This window comes from Gymnoscopelus braueri (genome assembly GCF_963280865.1).
Source record: "Gymnoscopelus braueri genome assembly, chromosome: 16".
Lineage (NCBI taxonomy): Eukaryota > Metazoa > Chordata > Actinopteri > Myctophiformes > Myctophidae > Gymnoscopelus > Gymnoscopelus braueri.
Window position 1 is genome coordinate 16,993,913 of NC_137616.1, and position 20,462 is coordinate 17,014,374.

At 43.4% G+C, this 20,462-nt stretch overlaps 1 protein-coding gene across 3 annotated transcripts in view; it reads left to right on the forward strand.

Annotated features, from left to right (window-relative positions):
• Positions 1-20,462, forward strand: part of sipa1l1 (signal-induced proliferation-associated 1 like 1) — a 139,333-nt gene that overhangs the window by 86,206 nt on the left and 32,665 nt on the right. For all 3 annotated transcript variants that reach the window (XM_080453627.1, XM_080453626.1, XM_080453628.1), the window contains 6 exons: positions 448-670; positions 1,198-1,328; positions 5,126-5,314; positions 6,270-6,444; positions 9,191-9,294; positions 10,270-10,427. In XM_080453627.1, the coding sequence (XP_080309753.1) occupies positions 448-670; positions 1,198-1,328; positions 5,126-5,314; positions 6,270-6,444; positions 9,191-9,294; positions 10,270-10,427 (980 nt within the window). The remainder of the gene's footprint in view (positions 1-447; positions 671-1,197; positions 1,329-5,125; positions 5,315-6,269; positions 6,445-9,190; positions 9,295-10,269; positions 10,428-20,462) is intronic.

Here is a 20,462-nt window from a genome sequence, read left to right on the forward strand (position 1 = left end):
ATTTTTATTATTTATTTTTTGTTGCCAGACCCAGAGGGTCGGCCTACATGAGGCTCTGCCCCCTTTCGTCCATACATGGGCGAAAAAGACCGGCTGTATAAAAGGGACCCTTTCTTCTCCATACATGGGCATAAAAGGGACACAGGCTGACACGTAATACGAAGTCCGTCATACGAAGTCCTTATAAAGTACTAGGAATTTATTCTGGGTCTGGCAGAACCAGTTCTCCTGGTCTTGTTTAGCTTATTTGTCCTTTGCTTTAACCACTTGAAGCCGAACGCACCTATTCTGGGGCAAAATGTGCAGAGCTACAAGCTTACAGTACATAGAAATAAGCCCTATACATCTGATTACGGTATTATTATTGTTGAATGGTGATGGGTTGACTTGAAATTGTCACATGTTCCCTGGACCCTGTGTAACTGGGCCTGGTCTCTGGTCTCCCAGCAGGGGAGCATCGGTAGCGGTGGGAGCTCCGGCAGCAATTCGGGCAGCACGGAAGAAGGGCCGCTGGAGGCCACCCTCTCCACCCACTTCACCAACGCCGGCGTGGCCGTGCTGGAGGCTCCCAAGGACGGGCCGGGCCAGCACGGCGACAGGACCAAGCGCTACATCGTGGAGCACGTGGACCTCGGCGCCTATTACTACCGCAAGTACTTCTATCTGAGAGGTGAGAGCTCTGCCGTGCACTGACCACTCATGCATTGCATTCAGTTTCGGGGCCCTTTTTATGGTCGTGGCTCTATAGCAATTTTATTTAAATTTTATTTTATGTTTGTTTGCGCTCGGGTGTTGCGCTCTGAAAATAGCAGATCTACAAGCTCACGTTGTGAGCTTGTAGATCGGCTATTTTCAGCATGCAACCAGGTGTAAAATTAGCCATTACGATGCCATCAAGGCACCGCCAAAATAAATTTTAGTCGACTAAATCATTTGTAGATTTAGTCGACTATAATCTTATGATATTTAGTCGACTAAAACTAGACAAAAACTAAAACATTTCAGATGACTCAAGAAATGACTAAAACTAAATGGCATTTTATTCAAAAGACTATCCTAAAACTAACTAACTATGTATGTGTGTATGTCTCTTGACACAAATGTTGTTCTTCTCTCACCCTCTGTTCTCTTTTTTTTCTTTACACATGCATTCCTCGTTTTCTTAACCACCACCATTCATCTCTCATTCATCTCCAGAGCACTGGAACTACCTGGGGGTGGACGAGACCTTGGGGCCGGTAGCGGTGAGTCTGCGGAGGGAGAAATTGGATGAGCACAAAGAGCACGGCCAACAGTACAACTACAGGGTCATCTTCAGGACCAGCGAGGTACAACACCACAGATATCGCACTGGTACTTCCTCGTGTGTAGGGGAGGGTGCAACAGTTAATCAAACAAGTCGATTGAATCAATTATAGAAAATAATCGATTGTCGATCATTTTATAAAAGAATCGATTCATAATAAATTTTGAGCATGTCAATATAAGAGGAAAAATAATATTAAAAGAAGAAAAAAATGCGTTATGCGCTTGGATATTTTCACTATTTTTGTCGTTGTGCAAGGAAGTATAAAACAGGGCTTTAGTTGTTATTGATTTGTTGATATACACAAAAATAAAAGCTATAAAAAAAACTTGATTACTCGAAAATAGCAGATATCTGCCATTTTTTTACATTTTAGAAAACATTTTAAAGTGTGAGAACTACTGATTTGGAAGGCATTTTTAGAATGGGCCTCTGGTCTTAATGGGTTAATGTGTGCTGGTGTTGCTAGCTGACGACACTGTGATGTTGACCATGCCTGACCTTAAGGGTTTCAAGCAGTGTTTATAAAAGAGAGACATAGGGCTGCAAGTATTTATTCCTTTCTCAGCGATTATTTTATTGATTACTCTTTCGTTTAGTCGAATAATTGAGAAGCACGTTTAATTTGAATTTGAATTTGAATGTCTTATACATCAATGAATGGCCGTTAATTGTTTGATTAACCACTTAAGCACTATTTTATACTTCTACAGTAGCTCACAACACGAAAGCATCGCGGACCAGCAATTTTCTCTATTCGTAAATAAATCTTTATTTCTAATCAATTACCGTACATCGATTCGTTTGATTAACTGTTGCACCCCTTGAGGGTGGACCCAGCTCACATCCAAGTGAGTTACATGAATGCATGCATGTGATGTTCCTACTCGTCTGTACCACGGGCTCCCGTGTGAATTGAAGCAGCCCTCACTGCCGTCTTTCCTTCTATAGAAGCACTTCTAAACCCCAGATAAAGCATTTCTTCATCCCCCAAGCCCTACCGCCCACACACACACACACACACACTCGCTCTGTCAAGGAGCGGAGCACTGCTATTTCCTAGCTAAAAGAGGCAGATGCCAATATAATAATGGCAGAGGTACTTGTGTATAGAGCTTGCTATAGCTCCCCTATAGAAGCTTGCCCGTGAGTAATAACCATGTCAATCTCTCTCTCGGGATGACGCATGGCCCACTGCACAGCCTTCCTCACCCCCACCCTTCCTATTTTATCCCCCCCCCCCCCCCCCTCCCTGTTATTTTCAGAGTGGGAAGCTGGGCAGGTATTTGTGTATGCATACTGTATGTGTGTGTGGGTGGGCTGCAGCGTGTGGGCAGTGTCGGTGAGAAAAGACCCAGTGTCCGCCGAGAGGAGAGCCATTGTCCCCCGGAGCTCTTGTTTCTCCTCACTTCAAGAGAACGGCATGGCGCGACTGTGTTAGGCACACACATGCAACACAGACTTGTGTCGGTAATCCGTGGGAGCCACTGGAGCTGCTACGATCCCCCCGCCTGTGTTTATTTGGTCTTGGTACATGTGCAGGTCCTTCTATTGCTCTTCTGATTTATTCATGGACTATGTCCTCCTGGAGTATGTTTTTACCCTGCATTCCCGAGACTCTACATGGAGGAAGCTCAACAACAACAGGGAAAGCCCACACACATTCTGTTATGAGCGCTGTGTGAGAACACGCTGCTTTCTCTGTCTGGTTGCAGCTAGCATGCTGACACTCATCAGTAGTTCTATTCAAAGCGAGTGTGTCTGCTTGGCCCAGAGCTCGGTGCAGCTAATTATTTTACTATGGCTCAGGCCAGTCCCATGTTTCTAAAAGGAGGCCAATTTGGGCAAATTACTTAACAACTATTCCTGACCTTTTGGGGCGTCTGGGTGGCGCAGCCGCAGTGGTGAGGTTCCTGCCAACCCAACCACTGCAGCGGCTAGTGTTTTGAATCCTCTGCGGTGCATAGGACATTTTGAACTGGAAATACCTTTTATACGTGTTACCTTTTAGAATCTGCTGCTGAACCAATCAAATGAATCTATGGGGGACTGACCCATAACAGCAAACGGGTATGCCACCTGGTACTACAGTTGGCGTATCCTTTAGTAAAAGGCTGCCTACAAATCGACTAAAATGTTTGTTAGATTAGTTAGGTTAGATTTTGCATTACGTTATGCAGTCTTGGTACATTTGGTTCATCTGCGCACATAATCGGCGTCACGTCACATTGGATTTTTTTTTTATGTATCTACGAAAATCTAAGAAATCACGAATGTTTTTGACTGAGTGTAAACGTGCTTCAGTGGGGATTTTTTACTGTAGTTTTCCAACACTATTTCTGGGTGTGAATCTGAGAGTAATAGCATGTTCCTCTGCATGCATTATCCTCCCGGTGAAACACGACAGTGACAAAGGACTACGATACAAGGGGGAATTGAGAATTGGCATAACGACTAAATTGGGAGAAAAGTGGGGAAAAAATTAATTGCAGTGTCTAGAAAGTTTTGGCGTCTCTTTAACACATTCCACGCCAGAGTTTAATATCATAATGTACTCACCAGTGCCAGCGATTTATTGTTGTTTTTTCGTTTTTTTCACGTCGCCACAGACCTCGCTAAATACCTTAAGATCGCACGTTAAACTGTTGGTAGACACACAGGGTAGCTGTGTGAGTGGCCCAGAGCAGACCGTTTCAATCGGCGACATTCCATTTTGCAGTAGTCGCGGTTTATGTTAAACAGCGATCAGCGAGGAGAAAAAAAACTCAGAGATAATGGCGGTTTAGGGGAAGATTTAGAGCGACGGCGGGTGGGAACGAAAATCTCCGGATACGGATAGTTCCATATCCGGGTGTGCTACAATGAAATGTGTCACTGCGAGGGAGGCCTACAATGAAATGTGAACCTGCGAGAAAAAAAGAAAGAAAAAAAGACCACTTCGCGTAGAACTACGCGACTGGCACGCAATGTGTTAAGAGCAGTTGTAAAAGTGCTTTTCCACTGTTGTGTGATCATATGATGAGCTGAGGCATGGTGTGTGTCCTCATAAAGGCTCGCTAAAGTATGACAATCCCACAGTAATGACAGGCCTCCCTTGTGGTTGGACACATCAGAGCATAACCACAACTCTTTTAAGCTATTGTTTTTTTTTGTCCATTTGCCTTTGTATCTGCCTGTTTGTGTTTGTCTACTATTGGATTATATTAAAACAATGTCTGCTAGCATGTCTGCTGTATAATTTGCATTTGGATGAAGCACAGAATGATATACTAAAACATTTTAAGAGGATCAGAAGATGATCAGCTGACCCAGTGACGCCGCAATGATGGCAATATTGGAGTCTCGGTCACAGCCTTTTTAACCCATTCAATCTGGGAATGCATCAGATTTTATAGCTATAACCATTATTTTTACTTTGGATATTAAAAAATGGCAGATCTACAAGCTCATAGCGCGGCACCGAGTGCCACGCTATGAGCTTGTAGATCTGCTATTTTTGAAAAATCGTGGACAATTTTGAAAGATCTTTAAATATATATATATATATTTTCAAACAAACATCTTTAACTTAGTCTTTGCTTATGTGGGGTGGGGGGTCCCTGGGGGTCCTCTGATGGGGGTCAGAGACCAAGTACATATCATTTTGGGGGTCCTTGACATGGAAAAAGGTTGAGCACCACTGATATAGCAACATAGGTTTTTCCTAACATAACTGTTATAGGATTCAGAAGACATTTTGTAGAATTGGCCTCAGGTCTTAATGAGTTATTCCTTCCATTTCCTCTTTTTGTTTCCTCTTTTTGCGTCCCTCCTGTCCAGCTGAACACGCTGCGGGGCTCCGTCCTGGAGGACGCGGTGCCTTCTACCTCCAAGCACGGCCTGGCCCGGGGTCTGCCTCTCAAGGAGGTGCTGGAGTATCTGGTGCCCGAGCTGAACGCCCACTGCCTGCGCCTGGCCCTCAACACGCCCAAGGTCACCGAGCAGCTGATGAAGCTGGACGAGCAGGGGGTAAGCAGGCGGGAGGGATCCGGGGGATAGACGGAGAATGGCCCTTGAAAAATCATACAATAAGATGTCCGTAGACATGTTGAAAGATGTCCCTAGATGTATTATTTGCTCTGGATGTAATTTCTATCTAATTTGAAACTACTACTATATGTGTGTGTGTGTGTGTGTGTGTGTGTGTGTGTGTGTGTGTGTGTGTATGTATATGTGTATGTATATATATATATATATATATATATATATATATATATATATATATATATATATATATATATATATATATATATATGAAAACAAATGTAATCCACCGCTAGCTGGTTGTTCATTCAGTATCAATGATTCACTGTGTCACAGTGAGCGTACAATAGTTTGTTATCTCCGGCAGGGTTATGTTTTCACCCGTGTGAGTGTGAGTGACTGTCCATGGCTGGCTACACCAAATGTTTCTTTTGGGTCTCAAGCTGAAAACATTTGGGAAGTTCCTGTTTTAGAAAGACGGCACAGGTCACACAAGACAAGAAACCTGCTCGCATGTGAGCAAAGCAGTTTGAACCTGCAACAATCTCGCATGCACACGACATTACTGCTCATATAAGAGTCACCTTTCACTAGAGCCGCAAAACGTGCTCTTGTCTGAAAAGTTATTTTGTGTCTTTCTTCGGGAACCCCAATGCCATTTCTTTCAAATGATGCCATGACTTCTTTTTTTTTTCGGAAAACATTTAGTCACTGTCGGGCAGAAACCTTGTATCTCTATATTTGGGTTTTTCGTAAATTAACAGCTCTACTTACATTTCTCCTGTAATGACATGCCCAAATTATGGTCGCCAGTAACGTAACGGTAAGGTAACGATTTTGGACATACAAGGTTTCCGCCTGACAGTGGCGAGTGACATCATTTCTCCCCAGTAATTGCCTGGAACCCCCCCCCCCCCTCCCCCCATGTGTGTGTGTGTAGCTGAGTTTCCAGCTGAAGGTGGGGGTGATGTACTGCATGGCGGGTCAGAGCAGCGAGGAGGAGATGTACAACAACGAATCTGCCGGTCCCGCTCTGGAGGAGTTCCTCCAGCTGCTGGGCGAGAGGGTCCGACTCAAGGGCTTCACCAAGTACCGTGCTCAGCTGGACACTAAGAGTACGACACACACACACACACACACACACACACACACACACACACACACACACACACACACACACACACACACACACACACACACACACACACACACGCCAGCCTATTCCGAGTCTCTAATTTTCCATGCTACTCTCCCCAGCATGACATTTTTTCCCGTATTACATTTCTTTTCATATCAGCGTAATGTTATCGCAACACTGGCAGCCTATCTTCACTATTTTTTTGAATAATCGCTCATTAATCCTAACTGAGATAAAAGTTAGTAATTATCGTGATATTGATCATAATGCCTTACTTAAAGGAGAATTTTGGACAAAAGTTGTATTACCTTTTCTATGATGTTATATCTTAGGATGAATGGTACAGTAGACAAATTTCATAACTCCACCCCTGGTCCGCCACAGCTTAAAATGTGCGCGGTTAGATCACATATTTTAATAGCTTTTTTTTAATTTATTTTTTTGTGAGATCTGAAGTTCATAGTGACAGAACACTATACAACCAGACAGATTGAAATCTCGAGATTTCAAACTTGTCTAACGAGACTTCTGTTTTTTATTTTATTTATTTTTTTGGACAGTGTTCTGTCACTATGAACGTCAGATCTCTCACAAAAAAATTTAAAAAAAAGCTATTAAAATATGTGATCTAACCTAAGGCCTATCCGCGGTGGCGGACCAGGGGTGGAGTTATGAAATTTTTCTACTGTACCATTCATCCTAAGATATAACATCATAGAAAAGGTAATAAAACTTTAGTCCAAAATTCTCCTTTAACACTTCAGGTACTGTACCCGCCTGGCTTAGTATTCACCTTGTATTTATGGCTGGTTATTCTGTTTTCTATTCGTGCATAAAAGAAAAATGCTTATGCTAAGCTTGAATGGACAAAACGGAGCATTGCCTAAACTAACATAATCCTCAGCACATCCATTCATTGTGTCATCAAACGTAGTTCTCAGGCTGAGCAAAGCTGTCTCTCTGTCCTCATCAGTCTAGCTGAATCTGTCCTGGGGTTACTAATAGCGGCATTTCATTGACCACAATGAATCCAAGCACTGAACTTTAAATGCATCTCTCAAGACCGAGTACTGACCCAATTTTCTTGCTTTTATTGAAGTGTTTATAGAATATGAGCTTCGTAGCCATTGGGGAGAAGACGAAAAAAAGAAAGATTACAGTAAAATCCATTTAACAGCCTTATACACAGTACAATCCGGAGTGTTCATTTAACTCTTGAGGCAATTTTTACACTCTGAGGAGTTAAAGTAACCCTCCAGATCGTGCCGTATTTGTTTGGAACAAGGCTGAGGGGAAACGAAATTGCTTTGCTGCAGTTTCATTCTTAAGATAAAGGAGTTGAGCTTACTTCACTTCTGTCTCTCCCGCTGCTTCTCATAACCGCCCCTCCCACCCCTACACCCAATACTACTGAATTAACCCCAAACCCATATTGCAACACTCAAATAGACTTATGTCTCATTGGTTAATGTGGCCCTTCCTCGGAAACTCCCTATTGAATGAGTGCAATTGAGTTAGGAAGCTTTGCGGATTACACATCCTTTCAACGCCTTATGACTGGTTGAGTCTATGCGAGGAGAGCTTTGGCAAGACTGTGGAGCCTTATGACTGGTTAGGTCTATGCGAGGAGAGCTTTGGCAGACTGCGGAGCCTTATGACTGGTTAGGTCTATGCGAGGAGAGCTTTGGCAGACTGCGGAGCCTTATGACTGGTTAGGTCTATGCGAGGAGAGCTTTGGCAAGACTGTGGAGCCTTATGACTGGTTAGGTCTATGCGAGGAGAGCTTTGGCAAGACTGTGGAGCCTTATGACTGGTTAGGTCTATGCGAGGAGAGCTTTGGCAAGACTGTGGAGCCTTATGACTGGTTGAGTCTATGCGAGGAGAGCTTTGGCAGGCTGCGGAGCTGGTCGTACAGCGCGTGCAGGAGGCCGCAGTTTCCTTTCAGCCGCAGCCTTGTAAGAAAATTGCACAACTCAGTGAGATGGGAAAGATAATGACATCCACATAGGATTTTGGGAGATAAAAATGTTGTTGCTGACACACAAAAAAAAGTCTTCTCTTGAGAAGACTTTTGTTCAATAAATTTGCATTGCATTGAGGCTACGAGTGAGCAACTGCTTTCTCTCTTACACTTGATCACTTCACTGTGGTCGGCACCTCCGCAGCATCTCTTCGTGTCATCATAACCAATGGGAACATGCCAGAGCAGCGTTGTAGTCGTTTAAACTGCCTCTGATCTGTACAGCAACACCCCAGTGCATTTCCACACTGACAATTCCACTTCGCGTTTATTTTATTTATTCTATTTGTTCTAATTTAATTTACCTCTCCCTTTTGAAAATGGTGTGTGGGTGTAATTGTGCATGTACATTTTGTGTGTTTGAAGTGTGTGCAGGACTGTTTTATAAAAGACACCATAGTTGACATCCCCACATACATAGTAAAACTCCAAGAGTGTACAATTAGAACCAATTAGATTCCATTTGTACACTCTCAGAGTTACTGGAAATTAACGCTGGGGATTTTAGGTGAGGTGAGTAATAGTGTTGTCCTCCACATGCATTGCATCCTCTCGGTCGGTTCTCCTCACTGTCAGGTGAGCCAGTAGGGATCAACAGACACAACAATAACACATAGGTGTGTGGGGAATTTGGTAATTGGCATGACTAATAAAGCTGTGTTGACAACGGCATCCAATCTAATCTGTGCGTTTCCCCCTCCAGCTGACTCGACAGGTACCCACTCCCTGTACACCACATACAAGGACTACGAGATCATGTTCCACGTGTCCACCATGCTGCCATACACACCCAACAACAAGCAGCAGGTAATTCAGTTCCAATGTTAACGCCACTATTCTCTAAAGTGTGTTTGTTTTATTTTAATTATTTGGAGAGAGAGAGAGAGAGAGAGAGAGAGAGAGAGAGAGAGAGAGAGAGAGAGAGAGAGAGAGAGAGAGAGAGAGAGAGAGAGAGAGAGAGAGAGAGAGAGAGAGAGAGAGAGAGAGAGAGAGAGAGAGAGAGAGAGAGAGAGAGAGAGAGAGAGAGAGAGAGAGAGAGAGAGAGAAAATATTCTTGGTATATTTTGGAAGTTGCATCAGTGGCAATGAATGTTAAGCTGGCTTTGTGGACACTGACTACAAACCTAGATTGATTATAATTTTTTTTACTTAGCCATATTATGTGGAATGATCCTCTGTTTCTCAACGAGTGGTCTAAGAGTGTACAATTGAAACCAAATTGACCCTTACTTAAGGGTGCATTTGGTTCCATGTGTACACTCTCCGGGTTAAATAAACACTGAAAATTTTACTGTTTAGATTGGGGTTCGATTTGTACACTCTCAGACCTGTAAGGGTCCATTTGGACCCCCGGTGGTCCCCGGACCCGACGTTGAGAACCAGTGGAAAACCCTTCTGTTGGGGCGTGATAACCTAATAATGTGATAACGGAGCAGTTCCAGAGCTGTGGTTGTTTGACAACATCCCAGAATAGTCTCTGGTTTCCAGCGTCATTAGAAAGTTGTGTTGCTGTGAGCAGGGTGGAGGGTTCACAGTTTTGCACTCATCCCACTGTCATTACGGCCCCCATTTTAGATGCCAGTCAGCGAGCTAATGATCACTTCCGCACCATTACTTTCTCTGGTTACTGAGCATTTCTGACAGCAAGTGACACAAGCAATCCACTGCTGCAAAATTTAAATCCACACTGTAATAAGCCTTGGGGGGTTCCTCTATTGCTGTCCTCCTAACTCTGCTGCCCCCCCCCCCCCTTTCCACTTCGGGTGTTGCGTGCCATCCCAGCTGCTGAGGAAGCGCCACATAGGCAACGACATCGTCACCATCGTGTTCCAGGAGCCAGGGGCGCAGCCGTTCACGCCCAAGAACATCCGCTCCCACTTCCAGCATGTCTTTGTGGTGGTCCGAACGCACAACCCCTGCTCGGACAATACCTGCTACAGGTGAGACACACGGGAAAACACGCACACGTGCCCCTTTAAGGCCATCATATACTGTCTGTAGGTAACATTGAGACCCATGATGTCATGACAATATTCCACTGGTCTTAGAATGACGTCAAGACACTTGTGAGCGGGGCATATTGCACAGTGCTGCCTCTAATCTCTTTATCACCTGTCTTTTTCTCTCTCTTGCTCTTCTGCTAATGAGTGTTTTAATTGCTGTCTGAGCACATTGTGTGCAAGGACTTAATTGTCCCCCATGGGGGCCACCTTGACTCCAAACACACACACACACACACACACACACACACACACACACACACACACACACACACACACCCTCAGAGTGTCCTGCCAAGTGGAACATCATTAACAGCCGGTTGTTGGAAAGAGGCTGTTTGGCACTGACTATCGCCAGCCCCTGTCCACTCTTCACTGCCCCCCACCCCCTCCACCAGCATGCATCATGTGTCTGTCTCTTCTCTCCACAGTAGCCTACCTCTCACTCCCTCTAAAGCAGGGCTACTCAACTTAAGATGGCTCAGGGGCCACTCAGCAAAATACCAAAAGTCCAAGGGGCCGCCATAAAAATGACGGTCCTATTTTGGATTTTTCGATTTTGTAACACACAAGAAAATGTACATTTTGACATCATATTCTTTTCACTGTACCAGTTTATTTTGTGTTGTGTGTATGTCCAGTGGCAGCAACCTATCCTGGGCGCGCGGCAAAGCCGCGCGGCTTGAAAAATTTGGGGGTCAAACCCCCCCAAAAACCCGAAATGCATAGAAAGCTATGCATTATACCTGTAACAATTGATGCACCTGTATGTATGTCTGTCTGTTTGTTTTTGAAAAATGTTTTAGCAACCCATATATTTGAACGGAAATGTATATTTTTATCCTGTGCTTTTTTTTTTTTTGACCATGAGGGGGCCGCCAAGACACTGCGATCGGGCCGCATGCGGCCCGCGGGCCGCGGGTTGAGTAGCGCTGCTCTAAAGAGACAGCATTGGACTGAATATACCAGCCTCTTTGTTTGGTTGTCTGTATTGGCAAGGTCACACATCCGCGTCTGAAGGGGGAGTAGCCAACGCATGCTGAGGCGTCTCATGCCTCAACTTCCCATGTTGTCTTGCAGATTGTTGGCACTGCCGGCTTGCAGTTGTGTAGTTCGTTTTGACTTACGTCGGAGTGTTTGGCTCATTGGAAGAAAACTACAAGTGAGAAGCCTGCCAAAGTGGGGTTGACACCCAGTAGAAGTTCGCCGATGTTGAACTCCACACGTTGAACGTGCCGCAATGGGAAGCGCCACCCCTTTGCTCCCATAGAACGGAAGTGAACGGGATGCTGACGCTAGTGACACATTGTGTGTGTCCTATCTCGGTTCCACATTGGTGGATTGAGGTCTTATGCTGTGTTCACACGGGCAGATACAAAGATTAAAAAAAACACAGCGAATGTGTCGCTCTGTCGCTTTTTATCTGTGTTGACGTCCCCAAGCGCTGCGTCATCGGAGCTACAGTTGTAGTTTTGTATCTTTGTATCTGGAAGTTGAACTCAGCTCAACTTGAATTTGTAGCGTTGTATCTTTTGTAGCAGCTACAAACGTCGGATGTTGCTTTGTATCTTCATGTCGCTGGCTTCCATTGAATGGTTGACCGTATCTTTGTATCTGCCCATGCGAACGCAGCATTAGACTGAATCAGGGGCTTGTTGGCTGCACATTTCTGGCTTCCTGGATCCCATAGTGAAATGTCAGCTAGATTAGGTGAACGGTATTTTACTTCTGAAAATATCCTCCCTTTCATCACTGGCACTGTACTGTTGTCCTCTTGCCAGTGTAGTTGTTTTGTCTGCTGCCAGTTATAGGATTCACCAATGTTTGCTGTAGTTTTAAACCATTTAAACCCTTGCATCTTTATTCTGGGCATTTCATGATAGATGAACGTTTGGCGAAAATAGCAGATCTGCAAGCTCACTAACCGCTCTATTCTGTGCCAGTTTTCCCCCCCTCTAAACCACGTTAAATCCGGATAATGGAGCTGCGCCGCCCCAATAGGTTATTCTAGCACCTGCTCTACCCGTCACCATTATGCCGACGCCGTTATTTGCGCATGGAGGTGTGCCCGTGGGCGTGTTGTTGCTATATCCCCCACATTGACATTCTCAACCCACACATGGGTACGGCTTGGGGAGGGGGGATAGTGGATTCTAAAAGCACCCGCTGGTTTATAAAATCACCCGTCAAGTGCACACAGACACTACAATGGCTTTGTGCGTTGAACCATGAGCCGTGTTGCCAGCCTTGGCGAGAAATAAGCAACCGCAGTCCGCAGGTCTATGAAAACAAAAAGAAGCAACTATAAGGCCACATGAGCACTTCAAACTACTAACTAGAGCTTTCATATCCCCTAAATATTTCAGCCCGGCTCGACTAATAATTGACAATTTAGACCCAGCCCAGCCCGTCAGTCATTTTTCTAAAGAAGCCTTATTTCTCATTAAATCTTGGTAATTCGTTAATTCTTCCAACAGTCTATATTTTATTTAAAAAACAGCTTGGAGCAAATAGGGCTATATAAATATATACACTGCCCCATAACCATTTTTAAAATGATTATGGTTATTCTATGAAATATATGTTTCATAGAATAACCGTAATCATTTTTGCGATGGAGAAATCACATCCAATGTTACCTTCTAGGCTACTGCCCGCTGCCTGTGCTCTCATTTGAAGAAATAATCCAACATTTACTTTGAGGTGAAAAAGACATGAAGAAAGCTCAATAGTCTGAAGATGTCATGTTATGGTTTAAACTTTAAAGGGGGCTCGATCTGCTGCTGCGTCATGACAAGACAGCTGAGTGATTTGACCTGCGCTGCCCTGTTGATTAATTATTTGGCATCAGCTGTGTAAGAATATATAACTATTTTAAATGGCTTTCATATACTCTTGGGGATCTGACTAATATGACAAGTTGCTTATTGTGAACACAATAGCCTACGCTACAAATTAATTAATATGTGAATTTATTTGGATGTAAAAAAAACGTAGACCTCAGCCGGTGCCGACGGGCCGGGTCGGGTCCCGTTGGGTTTGGGCTAAAATCTTAAGCACTTACATTTTTTATAAGATGATAGGATCATAGTGTGATTTTCATTTTGGCTGCTGTCTCATTAAACCCATGCTGCGGGTGAATATTATATTATAGCCTATATTATATATATTAGCCTATATTATTATTATATTCCCCGTGTAAACGCTACGTTCATGACCCCCCAAAATAACCATATTTGAACTGGGGACCCCCCCATTTTGTTTGACTCGGTTCCACAGATAAATATTGTGAAAATAGCAGATCTACAAGCTCGCCAGGCGTTGGGTGCTCCATTGTGGTCTTGACCCACAGGTTGAGAACCACTGCATTAAAAGCTCCAAGCAAGTTACATGTCTAGTATGTTGTTGACCACGTAATGTAATATTTTTGGTTTAGTGTTAGGCTTCTCCGTGGCGCGCACGCCTCATTGCATGCTGTCCAAAATAACAGATCTGTAAGCTGTCGACAGACATGACGCAGCGCCGTTGATAGCTTGTATGTCTGTTATTTTGGGTAGGTAGGCGACGCACATACGCATCGCAGCAATGTGTCTGGGTTTGAGAGGCTTTGATTGATGTAAACTTAAAGTTTAGCTCTGTTCGGGATTACTGAACAAAGGTGGATGATGAAAGATAACGGGGACAATATGGATGTAAGTTAACTTTAACTGCGTCACTTCAGAGGAAACTATGGAGCTACTACAGAGATGTTTACACACCCCTGGAATCCATTAGAATGGTGGAAATAGAACAATACAGCCAACGTGAGTACATAGGCTATAGACCTTTCCTAAAACTGTCCAATTTATTATACCCATGTGCTACTGTTTGTCTGTGTATCACGTAGGAGCGTTGTCGCAACATGATGTAATTAATTATTTGGGAGCAGCCGGTGTGTACCAATAGTATACATATTTTAAATGGCTTTCATATACTATTCCGGATCTGAATAATATGACAAGCTTATTGTGAACACAATAGGCTACAAATTAATATAAAAATGTATTTGGATAAAATAAAAAAAAAGAAGGAAAACAAGCCCAATGTGGCTTATAATAATCAGACCAGGCAACAGTGCAGACAGGTAGATAGGCTAGAGCATATATTGGATCGGGATGACGGCTAGCGCAGTCTTCTCTTAAAGGCAATGGCTTCTGGCACGGTGATTGGTTTTATCATTGTAACGCCCAAACCACACCTATGCATAATGTAACGGGTAGCTCAGGTGTTTGGCGGGTGAGGGGGGTGCCATAGAATACCGAATTTTGCGGGGAAACGCCTCTTGCCTAGTCCGAAATCCGTAATTAGTGGTTTGTTCAAATTTCACCCTGAATAGAGCCCTATGTGTCAAAATGCGATGTGCTGTGAGCTTGTACTTCAGCTATGTTCAGTGAAGCTATTTGGTGTGTAGATATACCCCTGGGGGACATCAGTCAAGTATATACTTTATATTATAGGCTTTAAGTGGATAAGCCTATGATTCTGTATAAAGTAGATTGTGTTTATGTTGAGTAATCTCATGTTTTCAGACTTGTCTCTGGTTTGGAGTTTACATGTAGACTGGATTACCTTAAATGGCACTTTCTCTTTGATGTTTTAAGAGAGATCACCTTGTGCATGTATTCTGCAGAAGCTTTGCAAGAAAGATTAGTCATCTGTACAAGTCTTAAATGACTTAGTTGTTGTTTTGACTGTGTGTGTGTATGCATGTGTGTGTATATGTGTACGTGTGTGAGTGTGTCTCTTTAAAGTTCCCCTGTGGTTTCTATTGGTTGCAATGGCACTAGTTGCTGGTGGTTAACCACTTATTCCCTATTATACTTTGTTGACCGGTATCCCCCCGGGCTCTATCCTTGGCCTCCTCCTTTTTTCCCCTCTATACCAAATCTCTTTGTGGAAAATAGCTGATATACAAGCACACAAGGGACTGTTGTTGTGAGCTTGTAGATCGTCTATTTTTGCAGAATGTTCGCCTATTATGACATGCCCAGAATAGGGATACTAGGCTCCATGGACCCTTTTTACCGTGGGTCCACTCATAATTCCGACCTCCTGTCATTCTGGGTATTCTGGGACGAAAAATACCTTCTGACGGAAAAAATCTGACGAAAAATACCCATTTTTCCGACATCCTGTTGTTCCGACCGTATTAAACCCATTACAATTACAATTTAGGCATTTAGCAGACACTTTTAATCAGAGCGACAAGGTAAATGCATACATAAGATGCAGAGAGACAGTGTAGTGCCTCATTAAACTAGGATCACGACTAAACCAAGAACCTAGGATCAGTCTAAACAATTTATTATCAAAATAATAATCTGGACATTGAAACTATAGGATACAAGGTAAACAACGAGCCTATAGCATCTGTCTGAATAACCACTATTTTAACATTGTGGTCAAGAAAAACAAGCGCAAGTAACAAAAACATGTGAACAAATGACCAAAGTAAGTCTGCATGGTCGTCATACCTAGGTCAAGTGCTACGTGCTGAAGAGGTGAGTGAGTCTGCAGTTCTAACTGCAATAGGGAGCTTGTTCCACAATTCCCATCTTTCTGACCATGAAGCGCAGCGCGCACGGCAGCGCTGGTGTACAAAGAACTCCAATAGACCATATTCACACGGCGGCCATATTGCTATTAAGTTCATGAAGTGCCACCCCGGTTGCCACAGCAACGGGGTGGCACGTTCAATGTTAAATTCCAAAATGGCCGCTGTGTGAATATGGTCTTTAAGAACCTGGTCTGCGCAGCTATTTGTCACCGGCCTAAATGGCACCTTGACATTGGCTATTTTGGCAGGCAACGCAGCTGAACGTAATGAGTGTATTTGATTTATGTGTTTCTGTGTGCCAACATGAAATGAATGGTACAGGAAATGCCCACTAACACCTAAAAGAGACACATCCACAGTTAATGTTATTACCTTTGGCTGTGTTGTTTACCCACTATGGGAAAAGGGTCTTTTAAGTTAAGTCAACTGAAAGTAATTGACTGTTAATCCCATCTATTTGGGGGAAACCTGCAACGGCGACATGATATACGGTCATCTTCTCAGCTGAATTCTAATGCCTTTGGACTTTCAGAAGTACCTGTAGGCTTCAGTTATGGTGGTAGATATAACGTGTGGGTGTAATTTTTCAATAGGGGCTTAGAGGACGGCTCGGCTGTCAAATTTGTGGCTGTTCAGTTGATTCATGACGACATTAACTGTGCTGATAAACGCAAAACCTATTTGATTACATAGTCAAGTTCAAATGAATTGTCTGAGCCTTCACGGCTCCATGGGAGTTTCAGCGCTCCCATAATTGTTGATAATTGTTTACTTTCCGCATTGGTTTGAAACATTACTATAGCAACAGTATAGGAGCATTACTATTATTTTTGCTGGCAAAACAACGTTAATTATACAGCAGGTTTTTTCCAACCAAACAATCTGGTTGATTGAAATTGGCTCTCCAGTCGTGCACAAATGAGAATGACAGCACACCGACTCCAATGAAAGATTTGGGAATGTGTAACAGCTCAAAATATACTCCTGGCAAAACTATACTTGGGGATAAACTGGGCTATTCTGTTTTAAATACCCCTGTATTCTGTATACCCCTGTATTCTGTATAATACATAATATACCCCGGGGTATAAAACAGTACCCTGACTCCGCCAGATTGAAAAAGCTTGCTTCACACACTTGTTGATCGTGAACCTGTGAACTCAATACCGCCCCATCTGGCGGAGTCAGGTTAATAAAACAGGCTAGCCCACTTTAACCCTCGGTATAGTTTGGCCGGGGGGTCTATTTTGGGCTGTTACATCGGCCTAATCACAATATACTGTAAATATTACTCCACCACTCTTGAGCGTTGACGTTAAACAGTTAAATCCTCAGTGGACTTGACTGTATTGTAGAAGCTTCCCACTCTGACATCCTCATCAGCTGTGCTGGTCAGATGGTGCCTCTCTGTGTCAAAGGGCTAGGCTAGTGCTAGCAGTTTCAAATTGCATCTGTAGTAGCTATATCTGTCTTTAAGAAAACGATTTTCCAACGAATATATTAACTTACAATGAGATTGAGCTAAGCAGTACAATTTTTTTTCTCTATGTGTGGTATTGATTCAGTTTGGGAAGTCGCAATGTCAGATTTGGCTCATTAGCTCAAGTTGGCTGGCACAGAGCCATCTCAATGGGTCTGGATTGGCTGATTAAACAGGGAATACAAGTTATAGTCTCTGTCAGACCCCATGTATTTCCAGGGAAACTGAGATAACGGTAACACTCTCTAAAATGTTGTCAGTGACGCCATGTTATATTCTGCATGTCGGGACATTTTCGTTCTTGCGAGTGGAGTTAAACCTGACACACACACACACACACACACACACACACACACACACACACACACACACACACACACACACACACACACACACACACACACACACACACACACACCTGCTCCACACCTCCTTCTCCACACTGTAGGTATTGAAATGTTCTCTTTGTTTCCCTGGCTGTGTGGGCTGCAGGTCACAGATGCTGTGAGAGCGGAGCTGCCCACGCTCTTGATATTTATAAAGAGTCAGACCACAAATCACTCAAACCACATGTGTTCCTTCCCTTCGGCTGCCACGGAGGTCACTCCATAGCAATACATAGCAGCTATCCCCACTGCTATGCTATGTGCTCTCTTTCATCTCGTTCTCTCACTGTTTGTGCCTGATTTATACTCAGTTGCGTGCCGGTGTCGCGCACCTGAAATAGCCGATCTATAATCGGCGAATCGGCTTTTAGCTCGCAACGCGTCGTGAGCTTTAAGTATATAAGTCACCATTTTCTGCCTTGCTATCTTCTCCAAATCCTGTTCCCTCATGTTCATCTCTTCTCTTCTCTTCTCTTCTCTTTGCCTCTCTAACTAGTTCACTTTTTCTCCTTTCTTGCTCACATTCACCTTATTGATTCATCGCCCTCTCTTTGCTCTCCCCTCCCTGTCCCCTATGAGTCACAAGTCTTTGGTTGACTCAAACGCGTTTCAGACCTTCTTTGGTGTTCAGTGTGTACAGTATACTGAGTGACACTTTACTTTACAGTTTTTTTTGGGAGGAACCTCAGCCTGCACCTTGGTTATTTTTTATATCAAGCAATTCCTTTGAGCACACTGTGTGTGTTGTGAATGTCAGGGCAGTGTTTTATCTATGCTCAAATGATTTCCTATGGCCTGACAGCTCTGGTATTATGGTGAACTTCAGAGGATGTGTTGTGGTAGATTCATTTATAACCTTTTGATATGGTGTAGGGCACTGTTTTGTTGCTGTCAATTTTGATGCCAGGATCGTACAGTAGAAACACAGCTTTAAAGGCCAGACAGGTCGTTTCCCTGATGAGCTACTAGTTTGAACCGCATCCACCAAAATGGGCTTTGACCGCGTTCGGTCAGAAATATTGCCACTGTCGGTCTCTTGTTCGGACTGTTCTGAAAAACCTCTAAAGTGCCTCATGAAACATGGACATCAGTTAGTCATGTGTGTTCAGGTTGTGACTTTCTAACCATCGCTTGTCCAAACAGCCCGTTTTGTTGGGTCGGTTGGTCAGTCTGTTTAGTTTGGTCAGTCTGTTTAGTTTGGTCAGTCTGTTTAGTTTGGTCAGTCTGTTTAGTTTGGTCAGTCTGTTTAGTTTGGTCAGTCTCTTTAGTTTGGTCAGTCTCTTTAGTTTGGTCAGTCTCTTTAGTTTGGTCACTCTGTTTAGTTTTGTCCATTGGTCACTCTGTTTAGTTTTGTCCATTGGTCAGTCTGTTTAGTTTGGTCAGTCTGTTTAGTTTGGTCACTCTGTTTAGTTTTGTCCATTGGTCACTCTGTTTAGTTTTGTCCATTGGTCAGTCTGTTTAGTTTGGTCAGTCTGTTTAGTTTGGTCAGTCTGTTTAGTTTGGTTGGTTGGGCAGTCTGTTTAATTTGGTTGGTTGGGCAGTCTGTTTAGTTTGGTTGGTTGAGCAGTCTGTGTTTACTGTGGAAACTTTCTCTGGTTGTTTCCTCTCACAGCAAAAAAAAAGGATGGAATCTCAAGCAATTTGACAGCTATAACATAATGAACTGAGTGCCACACACACACACACACACACACACACACACACACACACACACACACACACACACACACACACACACACACACACACACCCCTTCCCCCGGCGTTGATGAGACACATTCGGAATGCATTTGGAAAATCTAGCTATTAAAGCCCTCGAAATGTCAACACATTGGCATGGTGCCGTACGTGGGCAGGGGAGATTTCAGCATGATGGCTTTTTGAGACACGGCAGCTGGCAGTTATTACCTGAGAAAAATGCCCGAAATGGAGCCCATTTAGCCATTAACATGAGGGGAGTCCAGGCCAGGGCAGCCAAGCAGCAAACGGACACACACACACGGCTCAGTCCATCAAAAGCAAAGGCCACCAGGCACACAATACCTGTCCTGTTCTCACATTAGCTGTCTGTCCAGGGAGAGGACTTGTAAATATCGTTGCTGTCGAGTGGAAACCTTGTATATCCAAAACCATTCATTTTGTATTAGTATTTAAAAAATTGTGAAAATACAAAGCTTGTAGATCTATTTTCACTACTTTTGTGCGACCCTCTTGTATGATGAATTAGGAATCGGAATATATATACTATATATATTTTAAAGGAAATGGTTTCTGCCCGACAGCAACAACATCCTGGTCCCTTTTCATGCAGGATTATTTTTTTTTTTTGTGTCTCTCTCTTTTTCCCAGTTTCTCTCCTCTGCACTTCTGTCTTAATCTTTACTTCATGATGTAGACTTAAAGGACAACTTTGTTTTTTTACAACCAAGGTTTATATTTTAGCTTGTAATTAAAGTAAATAAAAGATGAGTGTTCTTTTTTTTTCATTTACTGCTTTCTATAGTTTTAGCAATT